Source organism: Aethina tumida, chromosome 1 (genome assembly GCF_024364675.1).
Source record: "Aethina tumida isolate Nest 87 chromosome 1, icAetTumi1.1, whole genome shotgun sequence".
Lineage (NCBI taxonomy): Eukaryota > Metazoa > Arthropoda > Insecta > Coleoptera > Nitidulidae > Aethina > Aethina tumida.
In genome coordinates this window covers 74,781,157-74,807,464 of record NC_065435.1, presented here as the reverse complement: position 1 = coordinate 74,807,464, position 26,308 = coordinate 74,781,157, and the positions used below count along the sequence as shown (strand labels likewise).

Genomic DNA, 26,308 nt, shown 5'->3' with positions numbered 1-26,308 from the left:
GATATGAATCGCATGCAAGATCAGCGTTTGATCCGTCTACTGTTAAATTGTTGTTTGAGTGTTCGTATTTATCCCATATGTTTTCTCCTTTGATTCCCTCTTTAGCTCCTTCTGTTTGGTACGACGATGTACCGGCACCAAATAAAAAGTCCTTTGGAAATTGTGATGAAAATACGGAGCTAAAATATTTTAATTTTCTTACTCTTCATTGTTTATAAAAATGTTTTTTACCCAATGAGCAGGAAAGAAGATAAAAAAGTATACAATGACATCATTTTAAGAAATATTATTGTATATATAAAATATGAAAAATGTGGTCGTTTATATAGGGAAATTGGTAGCTTATCAGAAATCGTAAATATTGTTTACGTCAATCCAAAATATTAATCAAAATTATTATCGTCACAAAATAATTGTTCAGGTCAAAATATTTTGTTATCTTTTTTTTTCCAAAGCGTCTAGACACAGAAACAAAAGATACGAATATCTATTTTCTCTAGTCGCAAGAGAAATGTATCTGCAAGTGTTAGTTTATTTATGGTAATTTAAAATTGTTAGGCATATTAGATAATTCTGTTCAACTACTAAATATTTATTGTATGTACTATCGGTAACAGAATTGCATTACCACTTTCAATTCAATGTCGCTTGTCACATATCTTTTCCCCTTCCACAAATATAATTTGACCGTCCCGAAAAATCATAATTTATGCTACGTTCATTACCTTCGCTACAACGAAACAATAAGCAACTTAATATAGATTCTAAAAAGCGAATGTGATTAATTATAATTAATATATGTGTGTTTTAGGTATGTTATTATTATGTTTTATACTAATTATTAATTATACAAGTATTAAAACATTTGAAAATTAAATGTTTATTTTTCACTAGTTTTAACGCACAATATAAACATTTTAATAAATATAATTAATTAATAAATTAAATTATTATTATATGTCAATTTTTATTAGAATTTAAGTAGTATAGAAAAAAATATATAAAACAAAAAAAAAAAAAAATAATAATATAATTGACATGCTATTTTTGTCACCACATTTTATTATAAATATACTGTATTTGCATTTTTAATTACCACGCTGAAATGTTTATGTAAAAAATCGAAACAAACGCTTTTAATACCCATATTTGCAGATAAATTAATAAACAAATGTAATATGCTGTTCTTAATCACACTGATCTGTTAGGCAATGTGTTTGTGACACTTTCCGGTAATATTCCACCGATTTTTTTGGCGTCCTTGTTCTGTTCGGGCTTTCAAAGTCTACGTGATAAAGTCCGAATCTTATTCTAAAAAAATATTAGGTGATAAAATATTAAATGAATATAAATAATTGTGGTACCCATATCCGTCGACCCATTCAAAATTATCCAACAAACTCCAAGCGGTGTATCCAGTGACGTGGACCTTATCTTCGTAGATTGCGTCCAAAACTGCTTCTAGGTTTCCCTAAAATATATTTGGAAATGCAATGAATAAGTATATAATTTTGCATTTTCTTATCACTACTTTGAAGAATTTGATTCTTGTGTCATCGATTAGGGTTGTTCCGTTGTCAGCGCATCCGTTTTCTGTGATTATGATCTCGGGATTGTTGTAAGTGTTCTTGATCCAGTTCAAGATACCTCTCGTGCCCCAAGGAACAATCTATATTATAACAAATACAATTTATTTTCAAATTATTTTCAAGAGTATAATTTACTTTGAATAGTGGTTGGGCGGTGTGTTCCCATTCTGGATGGTGAGAGAAAGTGACGTTGATGTCTTCAGCCCAACCTCTCGCTTCAAACGAATCATCCTTCGTGGGTGTCGCCAAAAACGTTGTATAACTGTTCATCCCCAGAAAGTCAGACGTTCCTTTAATATATTTTATTTCTTTTTCTGTAAAAACTGGTAATCTGGATTTGGGGAAGCCTTGTCTTTTGCTTTTTTCACCAATCAGGTCTATCATGTATTTGGGATAGTCACCATTGTAGATTGGGTTTGCAAACCAACCAAACTAAAAGATAAACATATAATTTTTACGACTATTGGAGTTTCTAAAATTGTACCAAAAAATGTCTAGTTATTTCGGCCACTGTTTCATCGTGTGTTGAGTTTGTCAGTGGTACAATCCATTGGAAGTCAAGGACTATTGATACCTTGCCTATAAAAATAAAATTGCATATTTTTTAATTTTTCATATTCATAAAGATAAACCTTGTTGTTCTTGTGCGAATTCCTCATAATACAAATGATAAGCCCTTGCGTGAGCTTTAAGAACTGTGTGACCACACAAATAGTCGCCAATTCCAGAACTGTTGATTGCCGGCGCCATAACCGGGCTGCCGTAAGAATGGGCGCAGATTAATCTTGGCTCGTTAAAGGTTGTCCAGAGCCTTACCTTTTTCCCAAATAGTTTAAAACATAATCTTGCATAGTCGACGAAATATTCCTCCAAAAGAGGATTGGGCCAACCACCAATATCTTGGAGAGGTTGCGGCAAATCCCAATGGTAAATGGTTACCTAAAACCACTTACTAATTAACACCATTGATTATTTTGTGAGAAACTAAAACATGCCATCGGTTCGATGCCATTATCCAAAAGTTCATCTATCAAATTTTGATAATATTCCACTCCCTTCCAATTGATTGTATCAATAAAACCTGAGGGTAGAATTCTGGACCAAGATAAAGAAAATCTGTAAAAGTCAACACCCAGTTGCTTGAGTAGTTGTACATCCTCCTTGTATTTGTGATAAGAATCACAAGCGATGTCACCGTTGTCACCATTTTTTATGTGTTCTTTTCTCGTATGAGTCAGTCTATCCCATATGTTCTCTCCTTTCCCATCTTCGTTCCATGCTCCTTCCACTTGATACGCAGATGTGGCCGCCCCAAATTTAAAATACTCTGGAAATTTTCTTCCCTGACAATTGTACGATCTGCATAAACAAATCGAAAATTTAAGTTGTTATCCGATTGAAAGGCACAGAATATACTTAAAAACACCGAGAAGCAAGAGAAGACACAATGTTTTCATGATCTTGCTGTTTGTTGACGACTAATTTATTCGGCGCTTCGCTGCTTCTTTTGATAACCCCGTAGGTTTTCTGGAGTGTGCGGACTAATGTGTTTGTAGTATAACAAAGATTATGTTGTCGATCTTGAACAAATTAAATTTCAATGCCAACTACTTTACCACAAATAGAATCCAGTTGCGTCGGGAAATGAATCAAGTTCGACGAATTGTGTTTGTTTATGAAATTCTTCAGATTAATGTAAAATGTTACATATAAAACTAAAGCGCACTGAATTCGAGTCGGAATTAAGTGCTGAATTATTAATCACTAGTTTTTAGTTAAATTTATTCTGACACTACAATTTCCATTCAGTTTAACAATTCATTCATTATTTAAATTTAATGAACGGACAGGTGTTCTTCGTCCACGTAAATTTTAATATACCATATTACGACGATATTTCAAAAAGTTTTATCGACTGATAAATTATTTTGCGTGTTTGTGGTTGTGGGCCAGTAAATCGCTTAACCCGAATCAAACGCAAAACAAATTCATTATCAATCAAAATATGTATTTGTAAGCAAGCCTAAATTGATTAATGCCCAAGAACTAGTCTCTAAACTCATAAGTTTAATCAATTCGAAATTACAGATAATCCAATTAACAATTCTATACACATTAACTGAGTGATGGGGGTGCGATAACGTCGATTACTAATTATTATTAATGACACACGGAACCGGAACAAGAGCCGCCGGTGAAAACGCCAATTTCTCATTCATCCCATTTTTTTCTGAGCGACTCTTTAATTTCCATAACTGATATTTTTTTCGGATCCAGCTATTTAATTATTTTCAAACAAAATTATCGAATCACTATCACAGACTTTATCCACACGTGCCAATAGAATGAATTTCAGGCGAGAGAAGTGTAATAAATAATTATTATTTCCGAGGAAATCGAATTACAGTTATGCAGAAAAGTGAATTATGTCCGAGTTCGGACAACAAAGTGATACACATATAACATTTAATTGTATCGTTCATATGTTGAACACCGAAAGTGAATTATTGTGTTGTATTTTATTTACGTCGACTCGACACAAATCGAATTTCGGATATTTCGGTCCGGCACAAATTCCATGTGCATGGAATTATATTTGTCGGTTGTTTTTCAGTGCAATTTTCGCAGTCGGTTTCTTAATTTGGTGCACGTCGAGGCGGAGGTGATTGATAATGCGTCTATTGATTGGCCTTTGTGCTCTAATAGCGATCCTGGAACGGATAATTGCGATACTCGTAGATAAGCAAAAGGAACGAGAAAAACCGTGGTCCAAATGAAATTGTCACATTTTTTACGACTACGATTTATTCCCTTTTGTAGGACTTTTTTTAAATACCTCTTTACGAAAAGTTGTTGGTTTTATGTTTTTTATTTGAATTACAAATTATTCATTTTCTATGTACTGAGTAATAAAATATATAACTAAAATAAATATAATTTTCTAATAAATTGTATTAAATTAGTCTTCAATAATTCAAGGGATAATACTATGTGTAAATTTTACACGATAATTAGAACAAAATTTGAATTTTTTTAGCGAATTAGTTTGTCAACCGTTTGGTTCCATATATTTTGAAAACTATACATTGCATATACATATATATACAGGGTGTTACATAACTTATCCGAAAATTTTTAGCCAGATATACACTTCTAAATAATTTCTTTAAAAGAAAACGAGATAAAAAATGTTAAAGTTTGTAACAAACCTTACTCAATTCTTTTCATTGATCTGCAAGCTGGGTCTGGGCCCGTTTTATCCAATTTCGTCGCACTAGTTCCAACGTTCCTCCTTGCTGCTGTTCCCGGAGACGGGACTTTGTACTTCCGTGTGGTATATTTCGGTTGAAACAACAAAAAACCAGACAAAAATTGTTTGGGTTACAATAATTGAAAATATTAAGAAGTGAACACTGCATAAAAAGTTGTAGAGTAAATTTAACTTTAACAATTTTATTTCGTTTTCTGTTGAACTTTTATTAGAATTTTTTTAAGAAATTATTTAGATGTGCACATCTGGTTAAAAAATTAACCATTTAAGTGATAATCTTGTATATCGATTTCTGTTAAGCCATACTGAAATTTTATCTCTTTCGGTGTTGTTTAACATGTTATTTATCATCATTTTATAGAGTTACGGTAAGAAGATATAATAAAAAAGTGGTGGATATAAAAGAAGCAAATATTTCAAATGAGATTACTGGATGAAGATTGGAACAAATCAATAACGAATATATGTAGATATTTTATGTGGTAATATAGTAAAAAGTGTTGTTAATCTAAATAGAATGTGTTCAATAAAAATTGTGAGTGTCTCTTCTATATATGTCGATAATAAATAAATGGATGAATGAAACTATTACAGAAAGATATATTAGATATAAAAAAGTTATTTTTACTAAGAAAGAAGAATATCATATTATTATGAAATATTATGCCAGGAATGATTAGGACAAATAAATAATGTATTTTAAAAGTACATTAAAGAATAAGGTGCTCAACTTTGGCTCGTTGAATTAAAAATCTACTACTTACTAAAATATTCATATAAATAATTTCATCAAATTTAATGAAATTAAATTCACCAATGCGGATATGTCGGTGCTTTTGGTGCATTTCTTCGATTTGTTGACAGTACTGCGTGTTTCTTCGCGATTCAGGAAGCTGTGGTCGATAAGATCGGGTGCGGATCACCGAACAATCACCATGATCTTTGACCACCATTGTGCCATACATTCATTAGTGACCAAATGCAGCTTTTCGGCTTAGTTTGAATTAAAACAAGAAAATCGTGTGAATTTGCTTTTTGTCCACGTCATTTTGAAAGTCCTAAATAAATTAGCAATATATAGCATGACTATATTTAATAAAAAAAATATTTACAAATCATACATAAAAGTAAATAATATAAAAATCAAGATCATTTTTGCAACAGTCTAATATAATGTATATTTTATTGAGAGAATTAAACAAATACAAAATAGTATAGATCGAAGCATAGACAGACGTTATATTTTAATGCGGAGTTTGATACATTTGATTTGTCTACAATGCCAGAATAAAAAAATATCATATCTATATTAAAAACTGTTGTTTTTAATATAGATATGATTGTTGTTACAAATTCTGAACTTACGATAAAAACAAATATCGTGAAAGATGTATTTGAAGTACGTAATTTTGTATTTTATATATTGTAAATATGTCTTTAGTAAATGGTGTATTTCCACAATACTAGAAAACGTTCTTAATTCTTCGTTATGTAATGGCTATAGACCTATAAAAAATACTGTGTGTATAATTGAAAAAAATTTTGAAAACGGTGATAAAATACCAGCTAATAAAATATTGCGACAAAAATAATGTAATTGAAAATAATTAAAGTGGTATGTGATGAATGGTTTAGTGATATAGAAAGTAATAAAATTAAATTAGCAGTTTATAATATTTATTGTCGAAGTTGAACAAGATTAGCCTTGGTGAACTGTACTGTGAATGATAGATAACTTAAGTTTTAATTATATGTTAATTATGTTTTAAAAACAATTTCTGAAAAGATTTATTTATTTGGGTGAATGGCTTATAATTTATATTTAAATACGAGAATATTAATTTATAAGATAACCATTAGTTCTTATTGTGTTTCACTTTTGTTTAATTGGATGAATTAAACCAATTTCATAAACTATAAAAGAAATACATGAGGGAAATATTGAAGGACAATAAATATGGTATACTTCAGTAAAAAATATAAGTTGTATGTTAAGCTTTATGAATATTAAATAAAGAATTATTCTTAAGGTAGTCTCAAAGAATCGAAATAATTTACAAAATTTAAAATCAGATTATCCCATCATATTTATGTAGAAGAGCAAAATATACAGAATACTAGAACAAAATAGGAGTTTTATGTTAAGACTACTAAAATTCAATATTTAAATAAAAGTTTATTTTGTATAATGAATTAAGGGTAACAGTATATTTTTGTGCAATTTTAGTTTTCGTTTATTAAGAATTTGTATAATTGAACTTTGTTATTAATATATATATATATATATATATATATATATATATATATATATATATATATATATATATATATATATTATATACTAGGGTGGGCCAAAAAACTCGACTATTTTTTTAACTGCCAACAGTAGTTCCTAGACACCTTTAAAAAATGCTCTACAAAGATTATCTCTTAATTTTAATAGAAAGGTCCTCCTCATCTAAGTTTTCCATTTTTTCTCCAGTCCCATACGTCAAAATCCATATCTTGTCATTATTTCATCACACAAACAATGTCTATTTACATTTTTTGCAGGAAACTGAACGCTTTAGAAAAAAGGTATCTTACAATTTTTTTATAACTCTTACCGTTTAACAAAAATTTCGGTTTTATTTCTAAATTTAAATATATCTATATACTTATTTTAATTGTTTTTTAATAAATATTTTAAATTTATCCATTTAAGTCATGAATCTTGAGATAATTCATTATCTCTTTCAGAAAAAATAAAGTTTCCTATTTAAGAAATTCTTTAAATATGTCAACAGAAAAGAAAAAAGTAAATATATTATGTTGTTATGTTGTTATAGTTATATGCAAGTTCAGGGGCTTATGAAAAGCAGAACTATGAACATGTGACACTAAATTCTCAAATTCCCCAGACAAAAAATACTGAAATATAAATTTTATAGAAAAAAAATTGAGTTACATTTTAAATAAACCCGTTGAAAAATATTAAATCACGATACTGAAATTGTGATAAGAGCAAAATTATGAAAAGTAAATATTGTTAAACAATTAAATAGGATATTCCAAAACAAAAAATAAGACATAACATGGAAACCGTTATTCTATCAAAATAAATTCAAATTTTTATGAATATTTTCGAAATTTATAACTTAAAATATTTATTAAAAAGCTAATTCTGGGATTCTAATACGAATATCTTCTAAATGGTTAGAGTAATTGAACTGAAGATCTTTTTTGTAGGGCTTTTAATTTCCTCCGAATATATATTTTAGGCATTTTATAATATTTACTTATCTACGAGAAGAAATTTTTATTAAATTCTTCAAACTTTGCCCTTCAATATTTTCTAAACGGTTATGAAAAAGTTTTAAAATACCTTTTCTGTAGAAAGTTCAGTTTACCATAAGAAATGTAAATAGAAATTTTTGTATGATCAAGTAATAACGAGATATGGATTTTACCACATGGGACTGAAGAAAAAATGGAGAATTCAGATGAGGAAATTTCTATTAAAATTAATTGGACAACATTTTTTAAAGGTGTCTAGGAACCAATTTTTCAGTGTCGGAAGTTAAAAAAAATAGTCTTCTATTCTTTTGGCCCATTTTAGTATATACATTTTGTTTTGCATTAAAATATTCTTTTCTACAACTACATATGTATAGTGTTGTTTATTTATATTATTATAAGGTTATCATTTTTCTTGGAGAGGTATCGAAGTTCAATTGTATATTACATTTTAATAAATGCGGAGATTAAATCGTAAAAATCTTAAAAGGTTGATTATACAAAAAGTCGAAATTGGCTTGATTAAGTTAGGTTACCCTCTTGAAACGTTAATTTTCTCGAGCAAATACAATTTGGCCCGTTTATGAAAATCGATGTTATTGCTGCCTGTGAATATCAAGTGTGTCTACTTAAACCCAACCCTCTTCGGTCGGTAAATGTGTTAACTGGGTCCTAATTAGCGGTTCCTTACCAACTGAATATGCATATATTAATACCTGATGTTAATCCTCCCTGAAATGCTAATGGTACAATAAATATTTATCGATATTAGTTACTGTTGTGTTTATATCAACAAAACGACACCGTTTAATTAAGAATTAATGTTTTAATAGTCCATAGAATGGAACTGGAATAAAGACAAGTGTTGACTTTAAAACAGGCAACAAAATCGTCGACATCGATTCAAGTCGGGGAATCACCGGAATTCTAATAATTAATACTCTGTATTACTATTTCGAGTGTGCTCAATATTCATGTCGCGGACCGAAGCATTTGTCATTAAAACCGAGGGAGATTCGATATTGGTACGATTCAACTGATTGTGTGGAAACATTCTGTGTACTACGTAATACTTGATTCGGATTACACCATGTCAATATTTTTTTAACGATAATAATAAAAGTGTGTGAACTGTGACTAAATGTCAAACGTGATTGATAAATGTATATGGTCGTATCGTGGAATATTTTGTACAATTACACACAACAATTCAGTTTATGGAACCAAGAGAATATAAATGCCGTATAAGAAAGCGGGACAAAGGATTAATTCCCGATAAGACTCAGTTCCATGCGGCACCCCGAGGCGTCGTCACGGATTAAAACGGACGTAAAGAAATGCCGGATCGTCCAACGATTCGCCGGACAGATATCAATTGAGCCGTTTTAGAAAATTGGCCACGTACACCGTGTCTCGAATTGTTCGCCTTTTGCACACGTCGCATTTCGATATTGACCACCCTCTACCTACTACCCCTTTTGTTGAGGGCGAAATTTAATTTAACCTTATCTACATGTTCAATCAGACGAGGCAACAGTCAAAGATATTCAAATTAACCGCGCTACGATGCAAATCTTTTGTTTAACCGTTAAAAACAACATTGTCAAATCAAATAAAACTTAAGAAAACTCAATTACCAAGTTATTATTATCTTGACTAAATTCACTACTTTTTACTAGATTTGAAGTAAAATATGTAATTTTTGTAATTTAGATAGAATGTAAATAATTTTTTCCCTAAAATTTGATGTAATTTGCCTAAAATTTTTTAAAAATTTATTATAAATGGGTTCAAATATATTTACATTAGACTAAGACATTAATATTTATTTACCCATAATTTATTTAAATTTAAATGTTGATCAAAAGTTATTTTGGGTTATAAATAATTTATAAATTACTAATATATGTTACTATATATGTATCTATAAATTATTTATATAGGACTGATTCAAATTATAATTATTGAATTTTAAATCGTATGTGTGTATATTATTATTCAAAAATGTAGCAAATCTTACTGTTATTTATTTAGTAGCCTGCTTTTACAATATTAATCCTAAGAATAAGTAATAATGCTAAATTTTATTATAAAATTAGACATTTTTAGAAATTCAAGAAATATGAAATAAAGTACAAAATATAAATATTAAACAACTTTATATCATACTATAAAATCAACAAATATATATTTAGGAGAAATAAAGTTAGCACAGGAATTATGGGGTTGATACAATTCGTCAAATTGTGGCCGCGGATAACCCTGATGCTGATGAAACATTCCCTTAATTTTTTCTTAATCCTTCGTTCTTCATTTTCAGTATCTTAAATTTGAATTACATAATAGTTCGAAAATGGTAGCTTCGGTTTTAAAAATAAGTTATGAACGCGTCACTTTTAAGTGGTATTATAGTGGAAATCAATACTTTAAATCATTGTACGACATTATAGCATAATTTGATAATGACAAATTTAACGTAAAAATGGTAAAACTATTATTTCGTCCTTTTTTATATTTTCTAACTTTCATGCATTAATTATCACAGAAAACGAACAAGAAATCTTTGAGAATTTGATTGAACTATTTTACGAACACTGATCCTATAGATATATATTTAGTAAATAATAATAAGTTGTACTCTTTGTATTTAATTTCAACTATAAATTTTGATATATTTTAGCCAGGAAGTATTTGATGATAATATTCATTAATAATCCCAATATTCACTAACATTTTTTATTATTTTAAATAATAAATACTTACATACACTCCAATCCTCTCTGATTTATTAGAACAAACAACTATTTTTGGGTTAAAAAAAACCATCAAACCTAATTGAATAAATATACTTAATGCGGTGTGATAATAAAGAGAAAACAAAATATTTTTTATAATTCTGACAATAATTAGTTCAGTGTATGTTCCTGTCAAATGTGTGTTAAATTCAATTATAATTTAATCATTATATTGTTATTCATTAATTATGATCAAAAATTTATTTCAATTTATTTTAAATCAGTATTTGGTATTTTCGCTTTACCTACTATTTGGCATAGTTTGTGTATATTCGATTGATGACAAGCTGTAAAACTTGATTGTCCAAAATTAGAGTGCAAAAGTTAACAGAATGATCTTTAGTTCACGTCTTGATGAGATATATTTTTAATGTAACAGGAGGAATAAAAGGGAGTTGTGTCAGAGACGGGGCAATCGAGTGGAATGGCTGTTTAAAAATGCATGCACATAAATGTTTAAAATACGCTTACGCATTGTGTTTTCAGAAACTAAATGGCCGGTTTGATGCCTCAAACGATATTTAATTCAGCCGCAGTCGATATTTTATAGAGGCTAGACGTAGTTTAGAGAATTTATAAAAATGCCCGCACATCTAAAGGATTTATTAAAAATAAAAGTCGCCGCTCGAGGCGGTTTATGATGGGAAGACTATTAAGAATTTATTTCTTTTGTAACGAGCTTGTAATTTCGGTTTTTCAGTTTAGTTTGGACTTGCGGCTTTAAACGAAGAATTATTTCATTTTGTCACGGAACATTAAAAAATCGGTGGGATTTCTCGTGCAATTACCGCTAGTTGGCAATTATTAAAACCGCATCTGATTTAAATTGTATGAGGAAAAGTGGAGTCGGCAAACATTTCCTGTTCGCGTCATAACTTTGCGTGTACGTCAAACTAACAACGTATCTACAAGTTCATTTTCTTTCAATCCGTTGCCCAAATCTGATTTTTCTATTAACTTAATTAAACTAGTTTCGCCATAATCGTCACCGGTCTTAATTGTAAAATTCTTGCCGAACATAAATTGCCTCGCCATTAAAATAACCGTTTTTAAAACTTTTAATCGCGCTTGAGGCCGAGAAGATGTCCAAACTTGTAACGTTCCACGATAAAGAATATGAAATATGACGTGTTTAAATCCTCGATTAACGACCCTAAAAGGGGTGCATTTCATCCATTTTCCACGCAAAGACTCCACAAACTTCATCCTTTCACACCGATTTTATGTATTTAAAACTGCTTACAGGAACGTTACTTTTAATTAACATTGAAACTTTGCTTGATTGAAATTTTTAAAACAAGATTAAATTGTTACGTTGTGTTAAAATAAATGTTCGCATTTGCCATGGATTTAAGATAATTTTTGTGGCGTGAAAAGTGCATTCCGGTTTCGGGAACCGCGCGCGTCGACCCTCCATTCGCCGCGTCCGACGTCGCGACGCTCATTCAGCGTCTGGACGCCGACCGAGCGACGTTCGCACGCCCGCGTACCGACGCAGCGAGTCGTAAGACACGCGTAAAATATCGCATATTTTTTACACTTCCATATCGTTCAATAATTAAAAATCAACGTTAAATTAGGCTAGTTTTTTATGTATCTCGTGAATAGTTCTTAGATAGTTGGTGTTAGGAATAAGTACGATCGCGGTTGATAGTGGCAAAGTTGCTGGACACATATCATCAAAGTAACTCAGCATATCAAAGGAATGAGATAAGTCGAGGGGAAGATAGAAGGATCCATTTGAATATCGGACGGTATCTTTTTTATGTGTGTTCTGTGTGTTATGTAGAATTTTTTTGAGTGCAGTGACGTACATTTTTGAGCCGGTTTGCAGCCAGAAAGAAGGAAATAGCAGTGAGTTTTCTTCGCTATTTTTGTCATAATATTTAATCAAGTTTTTTTACTTGAAAATTAGTTCTAGAGTAGAGCATCAATTGTCTAAAAAATGAGGTAAAATAAATTCATGTTTTTGCCTGTTTTAAAAATATTAATTGCTTATTGTTTCTAAACTAAAATAATTTTTATTATTTATTATATATTGTTTGTTTATAATTTTATAAAAAAGTGTTATATTTATAATATCACATAAATTCATTTATAAATGAAAATTAGTTAAGTGAATAAACTTGTAAATTATGGTGAATGCACAAGTTTATTTGTTTTTTACTTGTACAATAATAAAATTTTTTACGTCGGTTAGCCAAAAAAAATTAGTGATTTTTCTTCGCAAAGTTGATGTATATGTAAATTGTTTAAAAATATCCTTCCATTTCTAAATTTAAATCAGTGGTCTAAAATAATGGTATAAATAAAAAGACTTAATTGTAATTAATTTGTTTATTTAATATTTTATTCTTAATATTCTTTATTAGCTAAAATAATTTTGAATAGTAATAAAATATTAATTACCTAAAAAATTTATTCATAGAATGCTTATATAACAAATTAGCATCTATTTTTGGAATTCATTTACAAAAAAATGTAAGACAAAATTAAAAAGGTTTCCGTTTAATTGTTTTTTTAATGTATTAATATCCATAATGTCATACATATATTTTTAATTAATGTTCGCAATTATTTTAAAATTATATATCAAATTATGGCGGATGCGCAAGTTTATATGTTTCTTATACAATCTATCTCATTTAGGATGGACATATACGACACTCTCAAAAGATACATAATAAAAAACAAATTTAAAAAAAATGATGGTGGTATTTTTTATGCACATTTGTAAAACTAGCAGAATTAAAAATTATTTTTATAATGAACATATTCCATATTTCTTATTCTTTGTATATAAAAAATTTTATAATAAGCCTTTGCCAGGTAATGTAGAAAACAATTTTTATGGTATGCATAGAGCTTTTTAACGTTTAAATTTTGAAACATTATTCTTTAAAATAGAGTTATATATAAGAAGTTATAGTGGTGTTTCCGTCTGAAATGGGCCATACTAAATGTACTAAAATTTTTATTCTTAATGAATTTTGCTTTTAGTTAGTTTAATTCATTTTTGCTGTAAACGCAATTTTCCAGTTGTGTGTACGTTTTCCTTTAATGTTGTTCGTAAATTAAATCAATTTCAATTAAAATCGCAATTATCATAAAAGCTAAAACTCAATTGCGAAAGTCGTAAATAGAAAAATGTTCATGTGTGGCGGAAATTCCTTACGAACGGAATAAATTTCGCTGTACAAACGTCTGAATATTTATAAAGGAGAACGTAACAATTAACAAAATTCAAAGGCACCGAGACACTTTTCTCTTACAGCACGAATAAAATGTGTAAATCCCTCAATTATTTTAATTGTCGCCGCCGAAAATCGAGCCAGCACGCCGAATAAATTAATTAAAATTTTAACGCAATCGTTCACCGTCTTTCCATATTTATACACAACTTTATACTTTAAACAAAAATCGCCACCGCTGAATTTGCATCTTGCCGCATTAATTCCACACGGAAGCCGGGGAATATTTTATTTTTAAGAGATTAAAAACGTTGTCAAGTTCAGACCGCATGTGCTCGAATATTAAACGTCCGCAACGGTCCCACTCCTTTCTTTGTTATTGGAGGACGCGACTCAAAATTAAAAGCACACCGAGCCAAAACACATATCGTAAAAATATCAAATTAAGAACGCAGCCGGACCAAATTTGCATACCTGACAGAGAATTAACCACCACAATGTTGCCACCCACCAGGATTTTGTATCGCTTCTTGTCATTTTCTTTTCGAGGTTCACGCACATTTTCCGTATTAAAGTTGTAATGCCGTAATACCGTAACCCATTGAATAATGCATGTTTTAATTAACCCCGGGCCAGTATTAAATAAAACTCTGTCGTGTCAGTCAAGTAAGTGAAATGTAAATTAAACTTTCAATTAAGCTTCATTTATATTTACCTCCATTAATAATCTACGGACGGTCTACCACGGCTGTTAGGTATCATTTTATGTTTGAATGGGAAAAATCTGACCTAGTTTGGAGTAGAATGAAAAACGAAAACACATGTGGTTTCGTCTCAGTATTTAATTATCCTTGTTCTGATCCAATTAGCAACTTTTCGGACCGCAGCATATTTTGTTAACGAGCCAAGAGATTAATTATGACCCGAAAATGTTATCGAGGAAATTGAAATTGCGGCAGATTAATGTTTTATGTCGCGGAGTCCTCAATAATTGAGAGATGCGAAACGGATGGAAATAAACAAAAAGTCATTCATTATGCAGGAACAGGGGAAATAACTGTATTTGCCAAGACGAATGAATGATTAATTCAGGATTCGCTTCGAGCCATATTTACAAACAAAATTATTTCGCATGCGAGACAATAAATTATAAGCAAGTAAATACGATTCAAATGGTTTAATGCAATTGTATCTAAACTGATTTTAAATTGTTTATGTCGTAAGTAAAATTCAATGATAGGTTAGCCGGATAATAAAGCTTAATGTTTTATGCAACCTTTTTTGCGGAACACAATGAACACCACAAAAAACTTGGAAAGTTTACGACTGTAATCTCGGTTCGAAATCAAATAACTTTAGTGCATATTTCGCTATGGCAAAAAATAACCATTATCTAAACGACCGCGTTACAGTACATAAAAACCGGCAGACTTTCAGCACGGCGATTTAAAAAAATCATATCCCGGAGCGTTGTATGAAAATTAAATTATGTAGTTCCTTATCTCGGCAACATTCTGTAAAGCTTAAGTCGACATGCCAAGCTTCTATTAAACACGACATGGTCATATTTTTATGGAAAATCCCTGTGTTTTCACCAACAAATAAATAACAATTTGCAGAACGCGAACTAATTGCTCTTTTAATTCGACCGTATGAACGAAATAAACGAAATAATTATGTTTGACCAAACATTCATTTCCTTACAGCAAACACTAAATAAATAATTCATTGACTGTGCAACTCGAAAGCTATATATTTACGCTTTTTATTTACCCTAAAGGGAGGGTAAGTGGGTTTTAATCAAGTGTAACACAACCGCAAAAAAAAAAACAGCTACAGGGTAAGCCGAATGTTATTAATTCTGGGTATAATTCAATGCCCTAATGTAAATATCCCCAGGTCTGTAAGAAAGCGCACCCTCTTCAAACCTGTTATTAGCATAAAGTGCAAGGAAAAAGTGGACATGTGGCGGCGCATTATTTTTATCGGATTATGTTGGTTTATTAAAGCTTTACAGCCGGCCAATCACCGCACGAAATTTATTACTTCGTGAATCAGTGCAAAAAAAAATATACGTTTAACATTCTAAAAATATCCATGGCACCAAAAAAAGGCAAGCAAGTCGTTTGAGAATATGAAATTTCCCGGTGTTGTTGTTTGCAATTCCCACAGCACTGGAAAACCGTCGCCGCTTAATGCTGATCCGCGAGCGCCGTCAAGATTCGGACAACTTCCCAAGCCAACTTTCGAACCAGAAGTTTCCAATAATAACTTTTTCCCCGGAGTTATTGTGCTCGGAGGTCGGTCATCGGCTTTGCCGTGTCAAAAACGGAGGAAAAAAAAAATTGGGAACAACACAAAAACCCAAACCGCCCGTCTTTTTTCAAATACAAAGCGTGCGGTGAAACTTTTTAAATTTGAATTTATTCCGCGTTGCCCCGTTTCCTTCTCTCCACGTCTCTCGTCGCGTGGCATAAATAAGAATTAGTGCCGTCTCAAAGTTGCCAAACCGCAAAATAAATCAACCCGGCTTTGTTTTTTTGTTGCAGAAGCCGATTGTGTTCAGCCGAAAACAACGAAGGACACACGTTGACGAACATGTCGGAGAGTGCATACAACTCACCGATGGTGGCCAGAAGGCTGACCGAGTCCTGCTGCAGCTCGCCGGCAAGAAGTATCGGCAGCCGACACGCCGACATCCTCACCGACTCCGACGGCGAGGACGAAGTGCTCTTCACCGAAGTCCCAGGAACGCCCGACCAAACCGTCATCTGTGGATGGCTCAAGTTTCGCGACAACAAAAAAGTGAGTCATAGTTTTTCATTCTGTGTTTTTAATTGGGTCGTTGTCAGATTTCGAAACATTTAAATTGTTATCAGATTCGTGATCAAAAAGCAATTTCGTCGTAGTTTTAATGAGACCCCGGAACGGGATCGTTGCATTCGTAAATAAAATTAATTTCCTAAACTTGATTAAAACAAAACGGACACTTTATTCTGTTTGTCACGTAGATGGGAATGGTAAAATAGAATATAAAGGTGAACTATTAGAGGAAAGGAAACGCACTTTTCTCGACACAACGGAGAGTGAAAGGACTTTCATAAGAGGCGTTTTTCCTGCACGGATCCTCGAGTGGATGTTGGGAATACTTCAAAGCTTTACGCTCTAAGGCGATTGTGGTAAAAAAAATAATTGGTAATGGTTTTGCGGAAAACACGATTAGAAAACAACAAAGAACCGCGTCCACAAATGGTGTTTCCACTTTCTTCCAAAAAACTATCCGCCCCTAATACACCGAAATCATAATGTATTTGTGCTTTGGAAAATCCACCACGCTTCCATAAGAAGAAAAAATAAAAGGACACGTAAGAGTTATGTACTCAATACAAATGTAAATTTCCTGCTGCGGATATTTATATGCAAATGCGCCGGAAGTCGGAGAATGTGGAGCGCGTGCTGCTACCGAGCAACACACGCAGCAGATTCTTTTTCTCTCCGAGATGCGCGTCTAAATGAATTATTTCTTGGAAATTGCAACAGTCTGTGTCGCACATGGGACAAATTTCGATAATCTGCATACCGAATTAAATCTATCTTGAATTCTAGAAGCTGTTTTTTTGCTATATTGGCGGGGGGAATAAACAGACCAATCGATGGGACTTTCTACTTGTAAAAAATAAAATACACTCAGGTTTCAAGCATTATCAATGTGTAGAACATATTTTTATGTTTCTGGTGATAAGTGGTCTAATAATAATTTAATTTACGAATTAAAAGACATTAATTATTTATCATGAGAACATTTACCATATTTTTATTATGACATTCTTGCGAATATCTTAAAATAAATTGGTGGTAATATGTTGAATACCGAAAAAAATAAAACATAATAACTTCAATTTGAATTTAGTTAAAATAGAAATTTGTTTTCTATTTTATATACGTTTTGCTTTTTAATATCAGCTGTTAGAAATACTAATATCCCCATTCTATAAGATTAACGAATTTTGTGATGTTAATTTTACGATATAACAGAGGTGGCCAAACTGTGGCTCGCGAGCCACATGCGGCTCTTTGAAAGATTATTTGTGGCTCTCGATAAATGTACCCCAATTTCCTTTTCATTCAGAATTATCAAGAGATAATAATTTGTAATTTTTAATATTTAAATTCAATACACATATTTTATACTTTTATTTATATTTTCAATAAATATAATTTCTGTAAATAAACAAATACCTTTTCGCATACCTTTTAAATACTGCGGCTCACGACACATTTTAAATTTTGAAAAATGGCTCGGACTATCAAAGAGCTTGGCCAACCTTACAATATAACTTATTCCAAATTACCACGTAAATGTAGTACCTGAACTCAGATAGATGCAGTAGATATTAAACTATTTTCAATATTTTATTTTAACCAGTAAATATTATTTGAATATTTGTATCTTTAGACGGTCACTATATTTAATTTACTATACTTTTTATCTATTATTTAATAGATAAAAAATCCATTTCATTTCTTGTAAAATTTTCTTTTCTTCTAAATATTTTACATTTATAACTGGAATTTTGGAAGAATCTGAGTCAACAACTAATGTCCAATGTATAATGCCTCACAGAATGTAGTAAATTGTGCTTGGAATCATAATCAGTAAACTGGATATGTTAATATACGTTTTGGTACGACCAGAAAGCAACAGGACCTTTTTCTGCTAGACACATTCTTTACATCCAGACTTCGTGCAAACGTTGGTAAGTCTGAACCATCAGAAGAACGTTGAATGAAGTTGGTTTTAGAGCCATAAGATTTTTTCGACACCCTCTGTTGAACAGGGAGCACCGGGTTGCGCAACAGAACATGGGCCATCAATCACCGCCCAGAGTACAGCCGAATCACGTACTTGTTTGTACATTTGGATGTAATGAGGGGTACCATGAGCTCACTCAAAAAACACGGTTTCAATTGTTACTTTGGAGATGGTTCTGTAAGAGTGGGAATTTCTTTAGAAGTATGGAGCTTATAGTAAACCGAGTAACTATGAATATTCAACGACATCACCACTTGATTATTCTAGCAATTATTATTCCATTTGCAATATGCGTTGGCGTAATGAACTAGATAATGCTCTTAGAGAAGAATGGCGAGTTATTGATCAAGAATTAATATTTTTACTAATTTTGAACATGCCAAAGAGGATAGAGCCATAAAATTTTGTTTTATTAATGTCTTAAGGAATTTGTTGATATTTTCTGCAATATAATATAATGCCTTGGTATTTTTATTTTCGAAATAATTCAAAATATCCACTCCAAAATACCCCCATTATATTTGATGTTCGAGTTTATGAAGTAAAAATTACATTTAATTCTCACTCTTGACGCAATTACCAACCAATTTCGTTTGAGTTATCAAATCTCCGAGTAATCGTAGTTCGACTTTAGTCGAATTAAAAATCGTTTTTTTTTTTACTCTTTTTATTAAGAGTGATTTATGAATGGTGGAAAAATTAGTTTCACAGAACTATTATCCAGTTGATTTGCAAAGCAAAGTCTCCGCCAATAAATCTTTCGGGGAGCTTAGGTTAGGAACGTGGGCATCGCGTTCCCGTGCAATATCTCTGATAAATTCAAATTATGGTCGGTTAAAAATTCATTTCGTACATCGAAAGTCGTTAAAGCAGAGAAGACAGAGTCTGGAGAGTTGAGTGGTGCGATCGGATGCATGAAAATGCGACGACGATTATTACTTTCGAATTAAAATGCTCCCGCGGTTTTTTTCAACTTTGCCCTCCTTGTTTATTTTCTTTGCACTTTTCCTCGGGAGTAGTTTTTAATGCATACATAATAAGTATGTAAATGACTTGGACTGCCGGTTTTATACACAGAGTTTGAAGCTAATGACTATGCACAGAAGGAAATTGTATCAAGATCATTTTCCAGATACGTTTGTGGCGTGTTTCTCCCATTCTGGTCCGGTGTCATTTTTTTTTTCGATACAACCCGGTAATTTATCGTATTGTATCATGAACATTCGCACAATGTCGGATTCGGCGAAATTAAAACATAAAACGTAGAAAAATGTGGTCGACGTGAACGAGATACGATCTTAATTTAAACCGCCGAAATGAACTTTTATCGAGACCACGCACCTTTCAGGCCGCATTACAAACGCTGTCAAAAACAAATTGGAAACAAAGCCCGAACGAAAGACACGTCGCTTTGTAAATTAACTTCTAATCTGAACACGCACAAAACATGTTCCTTTAAATTTCGAATTTTATTGTAGGTGCACAGCCGAAAAATGCGTGACAGCCGATAATAAAAACACCGGCCTGTAAATATATCTGAAAGTTGCCATTAATTACCGACCGTGTCACGGGGATGATTTGAAATATTGTTACGTTGTACCGACATGACCGTAGCACATATAAAACGTCAATTATCCAGTAATAAATAACTCGAGGGGGGCGAATATTCGAAAGTCGTGCACCTGTTTGGTTGCGTCGCGCTCCGAATATCTGTTGCCCTTTTGCGACCGCAATACGTTTTCGGCCCGCGAACTGGCACTGACAAATGTGGCGCGCTGGGTCCCCGTTAATGGCCCAACTTTTCGTCCCCCCCTGAAAATTACCCTTGCCAAAATAACACCTTCGAGGAGAAAATTTAAGTAAATTTGTTTAAAAATTAAATACACATCTAATTTAGTTTGTGTACATCTCGAAACTAATTAAAACGAATTAATTCCCTTAATTGCCATCGGTGCCGACAACAAATCATTCGTCATGTCAGCGTCTTATGCTACAATCAATCCGCCTTAAATCCCACCGCTAATTTATTCATCAGCCGAAATGAAATCAACCCGCACGCAGTCAGAAATATAAACACAGAGAGTCGAAACAATGGATGAGGACAATAATGGAGCGTGCGATTTATTATTTCGAGTTTGGCGTCGTGACGGCACCGGGATCCGATACCCGAAGTCTCGGGTTGAAAGATGGAAAATTAAACGCACACACAATGGAAAATCGGGATGCGAACGCAAATGTGGATGGACAGACGACTGTCTGGATTTATTACCGTTTTTTTGTTGTGACATTTTGATTGGCCGAAGAAAAAAAAGGGAGAGGAAATAAATAAATAATAATGTGAATAGTACAAATCGTCATTCCGACTTTTTAATGTGCAAAGTAAAAAGAAATTCAGTACAATTGCCCGGTTGTTTTTTAGTTAAATTGTATTGGAGTGTTTGGAGGTATAAAGGCGGGTTTTGAATGGGCTCCATTGTTTTCGCTGTGTTTTGTATGGCTGACACGTTGGAGCATTTTTTCCGCCTTCGAAGTTCGAAAATTAATGAAATAAGGAAGGAAATTAATTAGGTTTCCGCCCTCTAGTGGGGAAGGCAAACAATTAATTTATAATGAAGTTAAATGTCGTGCCATTCAATTGACGAAAAGCGACTTTTAACAATGGCCGATGTAAAAAAAACAAGCATAGAACAGACTTCAAAATTATGGCCATTCGAATTTTCATTCCGGCAGTTAATGTTTTACAAACGTGAAGTTAACGATCCTGGATGCGCGCTAATAAAAAAGTAATTTCCACGGTTCCGCGATTCTTCGATGAATAATTTAAGACGGAAACTTCCTAACACAATTAAAATCCGAAAGAAATTTGTTTAATGTCATTTGTCTGTGACTGCCTCGCACTTTTTTTTTATATTTCCCGTATTCTGTTCTGTTTCAATCATATTTGCATGTTAATAAAATATTAAGCGATCATTAAGGTCGCTTTGACTTTCTCTAGAAACGGATAAATCGATTTTTTTCGACGTTCCGTGACACGATCCATTAAAATCCCCAATTTATACACCAATTACTGTAATGCAACATTAATACGAGAGATACGCTAATACCTTATGTTATTACCGTGAATAATTCGTGCATTCGACGTAGACCAGAAGCCTCTGAATATTCACCAGGATCTCGTTAAAAATTCAATTGATTATGGAGAGAAAAACTACTTCCAACAAAAGCGGGCTAAACAATATGGAGAACGTGCCAGTATAAAAAGTTTCCCGCTGCAGAAATGATTATTTTAAAAGGATGCGTCGGTTGTTTTTAATTACAAACTACCAACTAAAATACCACGATTGTCTACCAGTTTTAATCAGTCGTCCACTTAAGACTGGTCGTTTTTTTCGACGAACAAAAATGACTGTGAAATGAAGACATAAAGAACCGAAAATTTGGCCGTGATAATTGTGCCCTCAATTTTGGGCTCCCCATGCAACGCCATAAACAGACTTTATTGCATATTCGGGCGACGTACCGTTTTACGAAACCTAAAACTACGTACAGGGTGCGGATGACTGCATGAAAAGACCATTGGGCGACCGAAAACCGTTATAAACCGATATTTACCTCCGGTCCAGATTTCCTTCTAATAAGAAACACACATTGAGAGAATTGGAAACCGAGTTTTCTCCCCTCGGGCAATTCGAAAACCGGGGAGGAATATCGAAAACAACGATACATCACGAGACATTATCCCGGGCATAATGGCACGCTTTAGGATATGGAACAATCTGTCGGGTTCTTTAAAATTGCGGCTTTGATGTGGCGCGGTAATATTTTAAAAAGCCCCATCGATCCGGTCAAGTACACAAATCAGGGTAATTGCACACAAACGAGCCACGAGGAATTTACTGAAGTAACACACAAGTTTTACTTTGGAAATGTTGCATCCATCCACTTACTGAACTGAAACTAAACACATAAAAGATTGCAATTTTCATTGTGCACAAAAAGTAGTATTTATAAACAAATGTAATCGAATAGTCGTCTAGAAATTTAATATAGTGCATGATACAATTGAGTGTGCATTGTCAAAATTATCGTCCTGATTGCGAATCCGTGTTCCAGTGGATTTCCTTTTGTGTCGGGCGCATCTGTCCATAAACATCGGACTCACGGCCGGATTATCGACTCCATTTACAATTGAGCCCCGTCAATTTAAAATCGTCCACATTCAAACACCTCCCTCCCCCGCAATAGATACTCAATCGAAAATTCACAGAGCAACTGCTGAAAATCGGACCGTGAGCGATTAGCGGTCTCGAGTTCAACCCCTTAACCTTAACGGCATCGACGATCGACCCAGGATCGGCATTAACACCGTCCGAAACGGCTGTGGCGGTTTGTGCGGCCGAAGGCGCCGAATCCGCGACGCTCGCAAGTTTGTGTGTTTAATCGCACTTGTTTCCGAAAGCCAACTCCTAATGAGCTCGTGATTATTATTGACTTAGTTTTAATTGCCCTCCGCTCTACCACCAACTCCCACATCTTCAAACTCTATATAGCAGATGTGTGTGTCAATTTTACTCCTTGTTTGACTACCAAGAATTGCCACTCTAATTTTAGAGGAAGAAACAATATAAGAAGCAAATTCCAAACCGGAAACGTTACAAAACTGAACCGAAACTCGAAATTGCAATGAAAACTGTTTAATGGAAATCTCCGTTACACACAGATACAATATGTCAATCAAAACAAAGTAAAAATGGCAGTGAACACACGAGGAATTCGGATGGGCCCATCTCATTAGACCCTCGTCCACTTCGTTAGGTCGAAAAGAAAAGTCATCGAGCACCAATTCAACGACCCCCGACGCGCTTATCCTCGTGGAAGATCCTCCATTGAATGCCTCGTTATAATGTTTGCGGGCGGTTTCCCATTTCCCCGATATTGCGTAGGTATTATTTTAAACTGTGTCCCTACGCCCGAAGTCCGAACGGATAGAATTGGGGGGATCAATAGTTATCCTCACCTCGCCCTGTATAAAATCCCAGTTGTTTTCTATTTGTATTTATTTTATTCGTTGAGTTGGCGAATGTCCGATAGCTGAAATATGGGGTAATAAAATGCGGGAGTGAATCGGCAGTAAAAATGGTAATAACTTGGGTCTTTTTGGCGACCTGAATGTACTATGAAACACTTTTGCGCACCCGAGTGCAATATACCGTCCCGGTATGGCGTCTTAAAGCCTTTATGCTTTATAAAAATTTTAATAGAAACAAGAAGTGTACTTTTTGCCAAGTCTCGTTAAATTGGACCTATTTTCCCTAAATGTGAGTAATTTCGACGATCCGCCGGATTGAAAACTAGAAGAACTTTAATGGCGACAAATAAATAAACTCAAGTTCGCCTCTAACTGCGAACTTCCGTTCCTGCTAACGATTATTTAGAACGGTGTCGTGTCGAGAAAAGTTAAACGGTCCAAATTGCTTTAATAATTGGCTAATCTAGAAGTGCATAAAAAATAACATTCACTGCGGTATTTACAGAGATAATTAAAACGAGACTAGACGATACCCGAAACCGGACATATTTTTAATTGCGATTCTTTTTAATTAAATTATTCGAACGGTGAAGTTAATTAAAACGAGACACAATTGGGACTTAATCACAGATTTGAATCCACGTGAGGATGGCCAATCAAGGCAGGGAAATATTTTAATTGAAATCTTGAAAGTTTTTTTTTTTTGGAGAAATTCGGTTTAATTAAATGAGAGTGGAAGCGGGGAAAGACCAATAAAACTTTGCCTCACATTATTAGTTTCGAGTGCGAGGTTATCGATAATAAGTACTCGAAAGTTAAAGTTGTTGCGGGAAGGGTCGACGAATTGAACAGTTTTTCATAGCACAAATAATTATCGGAGGGTTTATTATGCCTTACATACACACAATCGGGAGTTTACCCGTTTGTGTGGTTGTTTTTTTTTTTCAAACGCGGTAATATGAATAAAACGGTTTTTGTTTTTGCCGTGATTTATTTCGGATTGTAGCTTTGAATTAATTTTTGTTGGTGGTGCGAGTTACAGTGCTGGAGGTGATTAAATCCGATTTGTGTGGGAAATTTGTTATTTTTCCGTTTTGTCGAAATATCGAAAGTTTTATGATCGTATTTTTATACACAGTTTTAAATATTTCAAATTTAATATACATATATATCGTTTTATAATAAAAATAACAGGAAGGCTAATATAATTTTAAATGAACAAATTTTTTGTGGTGTGCCTTTATAGTGTCGTTGAATTAAACATTTTTCCAGTATTCATGTGTCATCTTTTAATTATTGAATAGATGTAAAGGAAAGAGAAAGAGAAAGCAAAATAGAGTGGAATTTCCAGTTGGGCTTTGTCAGAAACTTTTAATTGGCGCATTAAATCCGCCGGTTATGGTTTAACGAATTCGCGGAGGGCAAGACTCTCGAAAAAGATAAACTGTGTACCCCGTCACGGCTTAATCCAATTCCGTCGCAGAATGGCATTATCATAATGACGACTTTTGCGATTTTAAATGCTCTCGGTCCGCGTAACTTTATTTAAAGTTTTCGGAGCCGCGCATGCAGCTGTCTATGACTCCCTCTCAGGAAAAAGTTTAACGTGGATAAATAAGTAATCGCTGCGGATACTCTGCGAACAAGGTCTTCTGCCAGACCTAACGATTTCCCGTTTTGCACTTTGTCTAGACGAAAATTAAATAATGACTTTATGAGGTCCTTAATTGTCTTCCCTTTCACCCCCGCGATTGTTTGCCCAGTCTGATTGCAATTTTACTTCCCATCGAACGCTGCAATTTACCCAGGCTCAAGTGCATACCTCCATAATAAAGCCAAAATAATCCCGTGTATTCATTTACGAAATCTCATCTGTATAAGTAACGGTGGTTCGGGGTTTTAGGGGCGGCGTTGCGATTTATTCCGAGTGCCCGGGCCTCCTGGTCCGGAATAGCGATTTCGGTAAATTATAAGCCCCTAAATTCACCTATGGACTGGCCGGGTTCAGCCCCGGATGCATCCCCGAATAGAAAGAATAACTGCTAAGTAGCCCGCTTTCCGGCTCGGCCCCGCTCTTTCGCATTTCCTTTTTTAACGATGCAATTCGGAGCCGGCGAAACGTCTGAGATGCATGAAGCGAGCTGAAAGGTGTGGGCTTTTAGATAATTACCTCCATCATCCAAACAAAATATGTATCGTGTTTTACTGAGAATTAAACGAAAGGCGTTTTCCACTCTTATAAATGCATGTTTTAAATTAAAAAACTTGTTCTAGTCTCATCAAATTTAATTGCGAAGCACTTACATTTTGAGTTGCTTAATTAAAATATTTCTTCACTTGATAA

General features: G+C 33.2%; 2 protein-coding genes across 2 annotated transcripts in view; one reads left to right on the top strand and one right to left on the bottom strand.

Moving 5' to 3' along the window:
- Positions 1-1,131: 1,131 nt before the first annotated feature.
- LOC109603306 (myrosinase 1) lies at positions 1,132-3,161 on the bottom strand. The gene is made up of 8 exons (XM_020019790.2): positions 3,006-3,161; positions 2,585-2,948; positions 2,222-2,528; positions 2,074-2,168; positions 1,725-2,021; positions 1,532-1,669; positions 1,365-1,471; positions 1,132-1,311 (listed from the first exon to the last, which is right to left on the bottom strand). The coding sequence occupies exons 1-8, from the start codon at positions 3,044-3,046 to the stop codon at positions 1,188-1,190; spliced, it is 1,473 nt and encodes a 490-aa protein (XP_019875349.1). The 5' UTR covers positions 3,047-3,161; the 3' UTR covers positions 1,132-1,187.
- Positions 3,162-12,639: 9,478 nt separating this feature from the next.
- Positions 12,640-26,308, top strand: part of LOC109603900 (uncharacterized) — a 207,846-nt gene continuing 194,177 nt past the window's right edge. The window contains exons 1-2 of the mRNA XM_020020403.2: positions 12,640-12,785; positions 16,672-16,927. Coding sequence (XP_019875962.1) covers positions 16,721-16,927 — 207 coding nt within the window. The 5' untranslated portion in view covers positions 12,640-12,785; positions 16,672-16,720. The remainder of the gene's footprint in view (positions 12,786-16,671; positions 16,928-26,308) is intronic.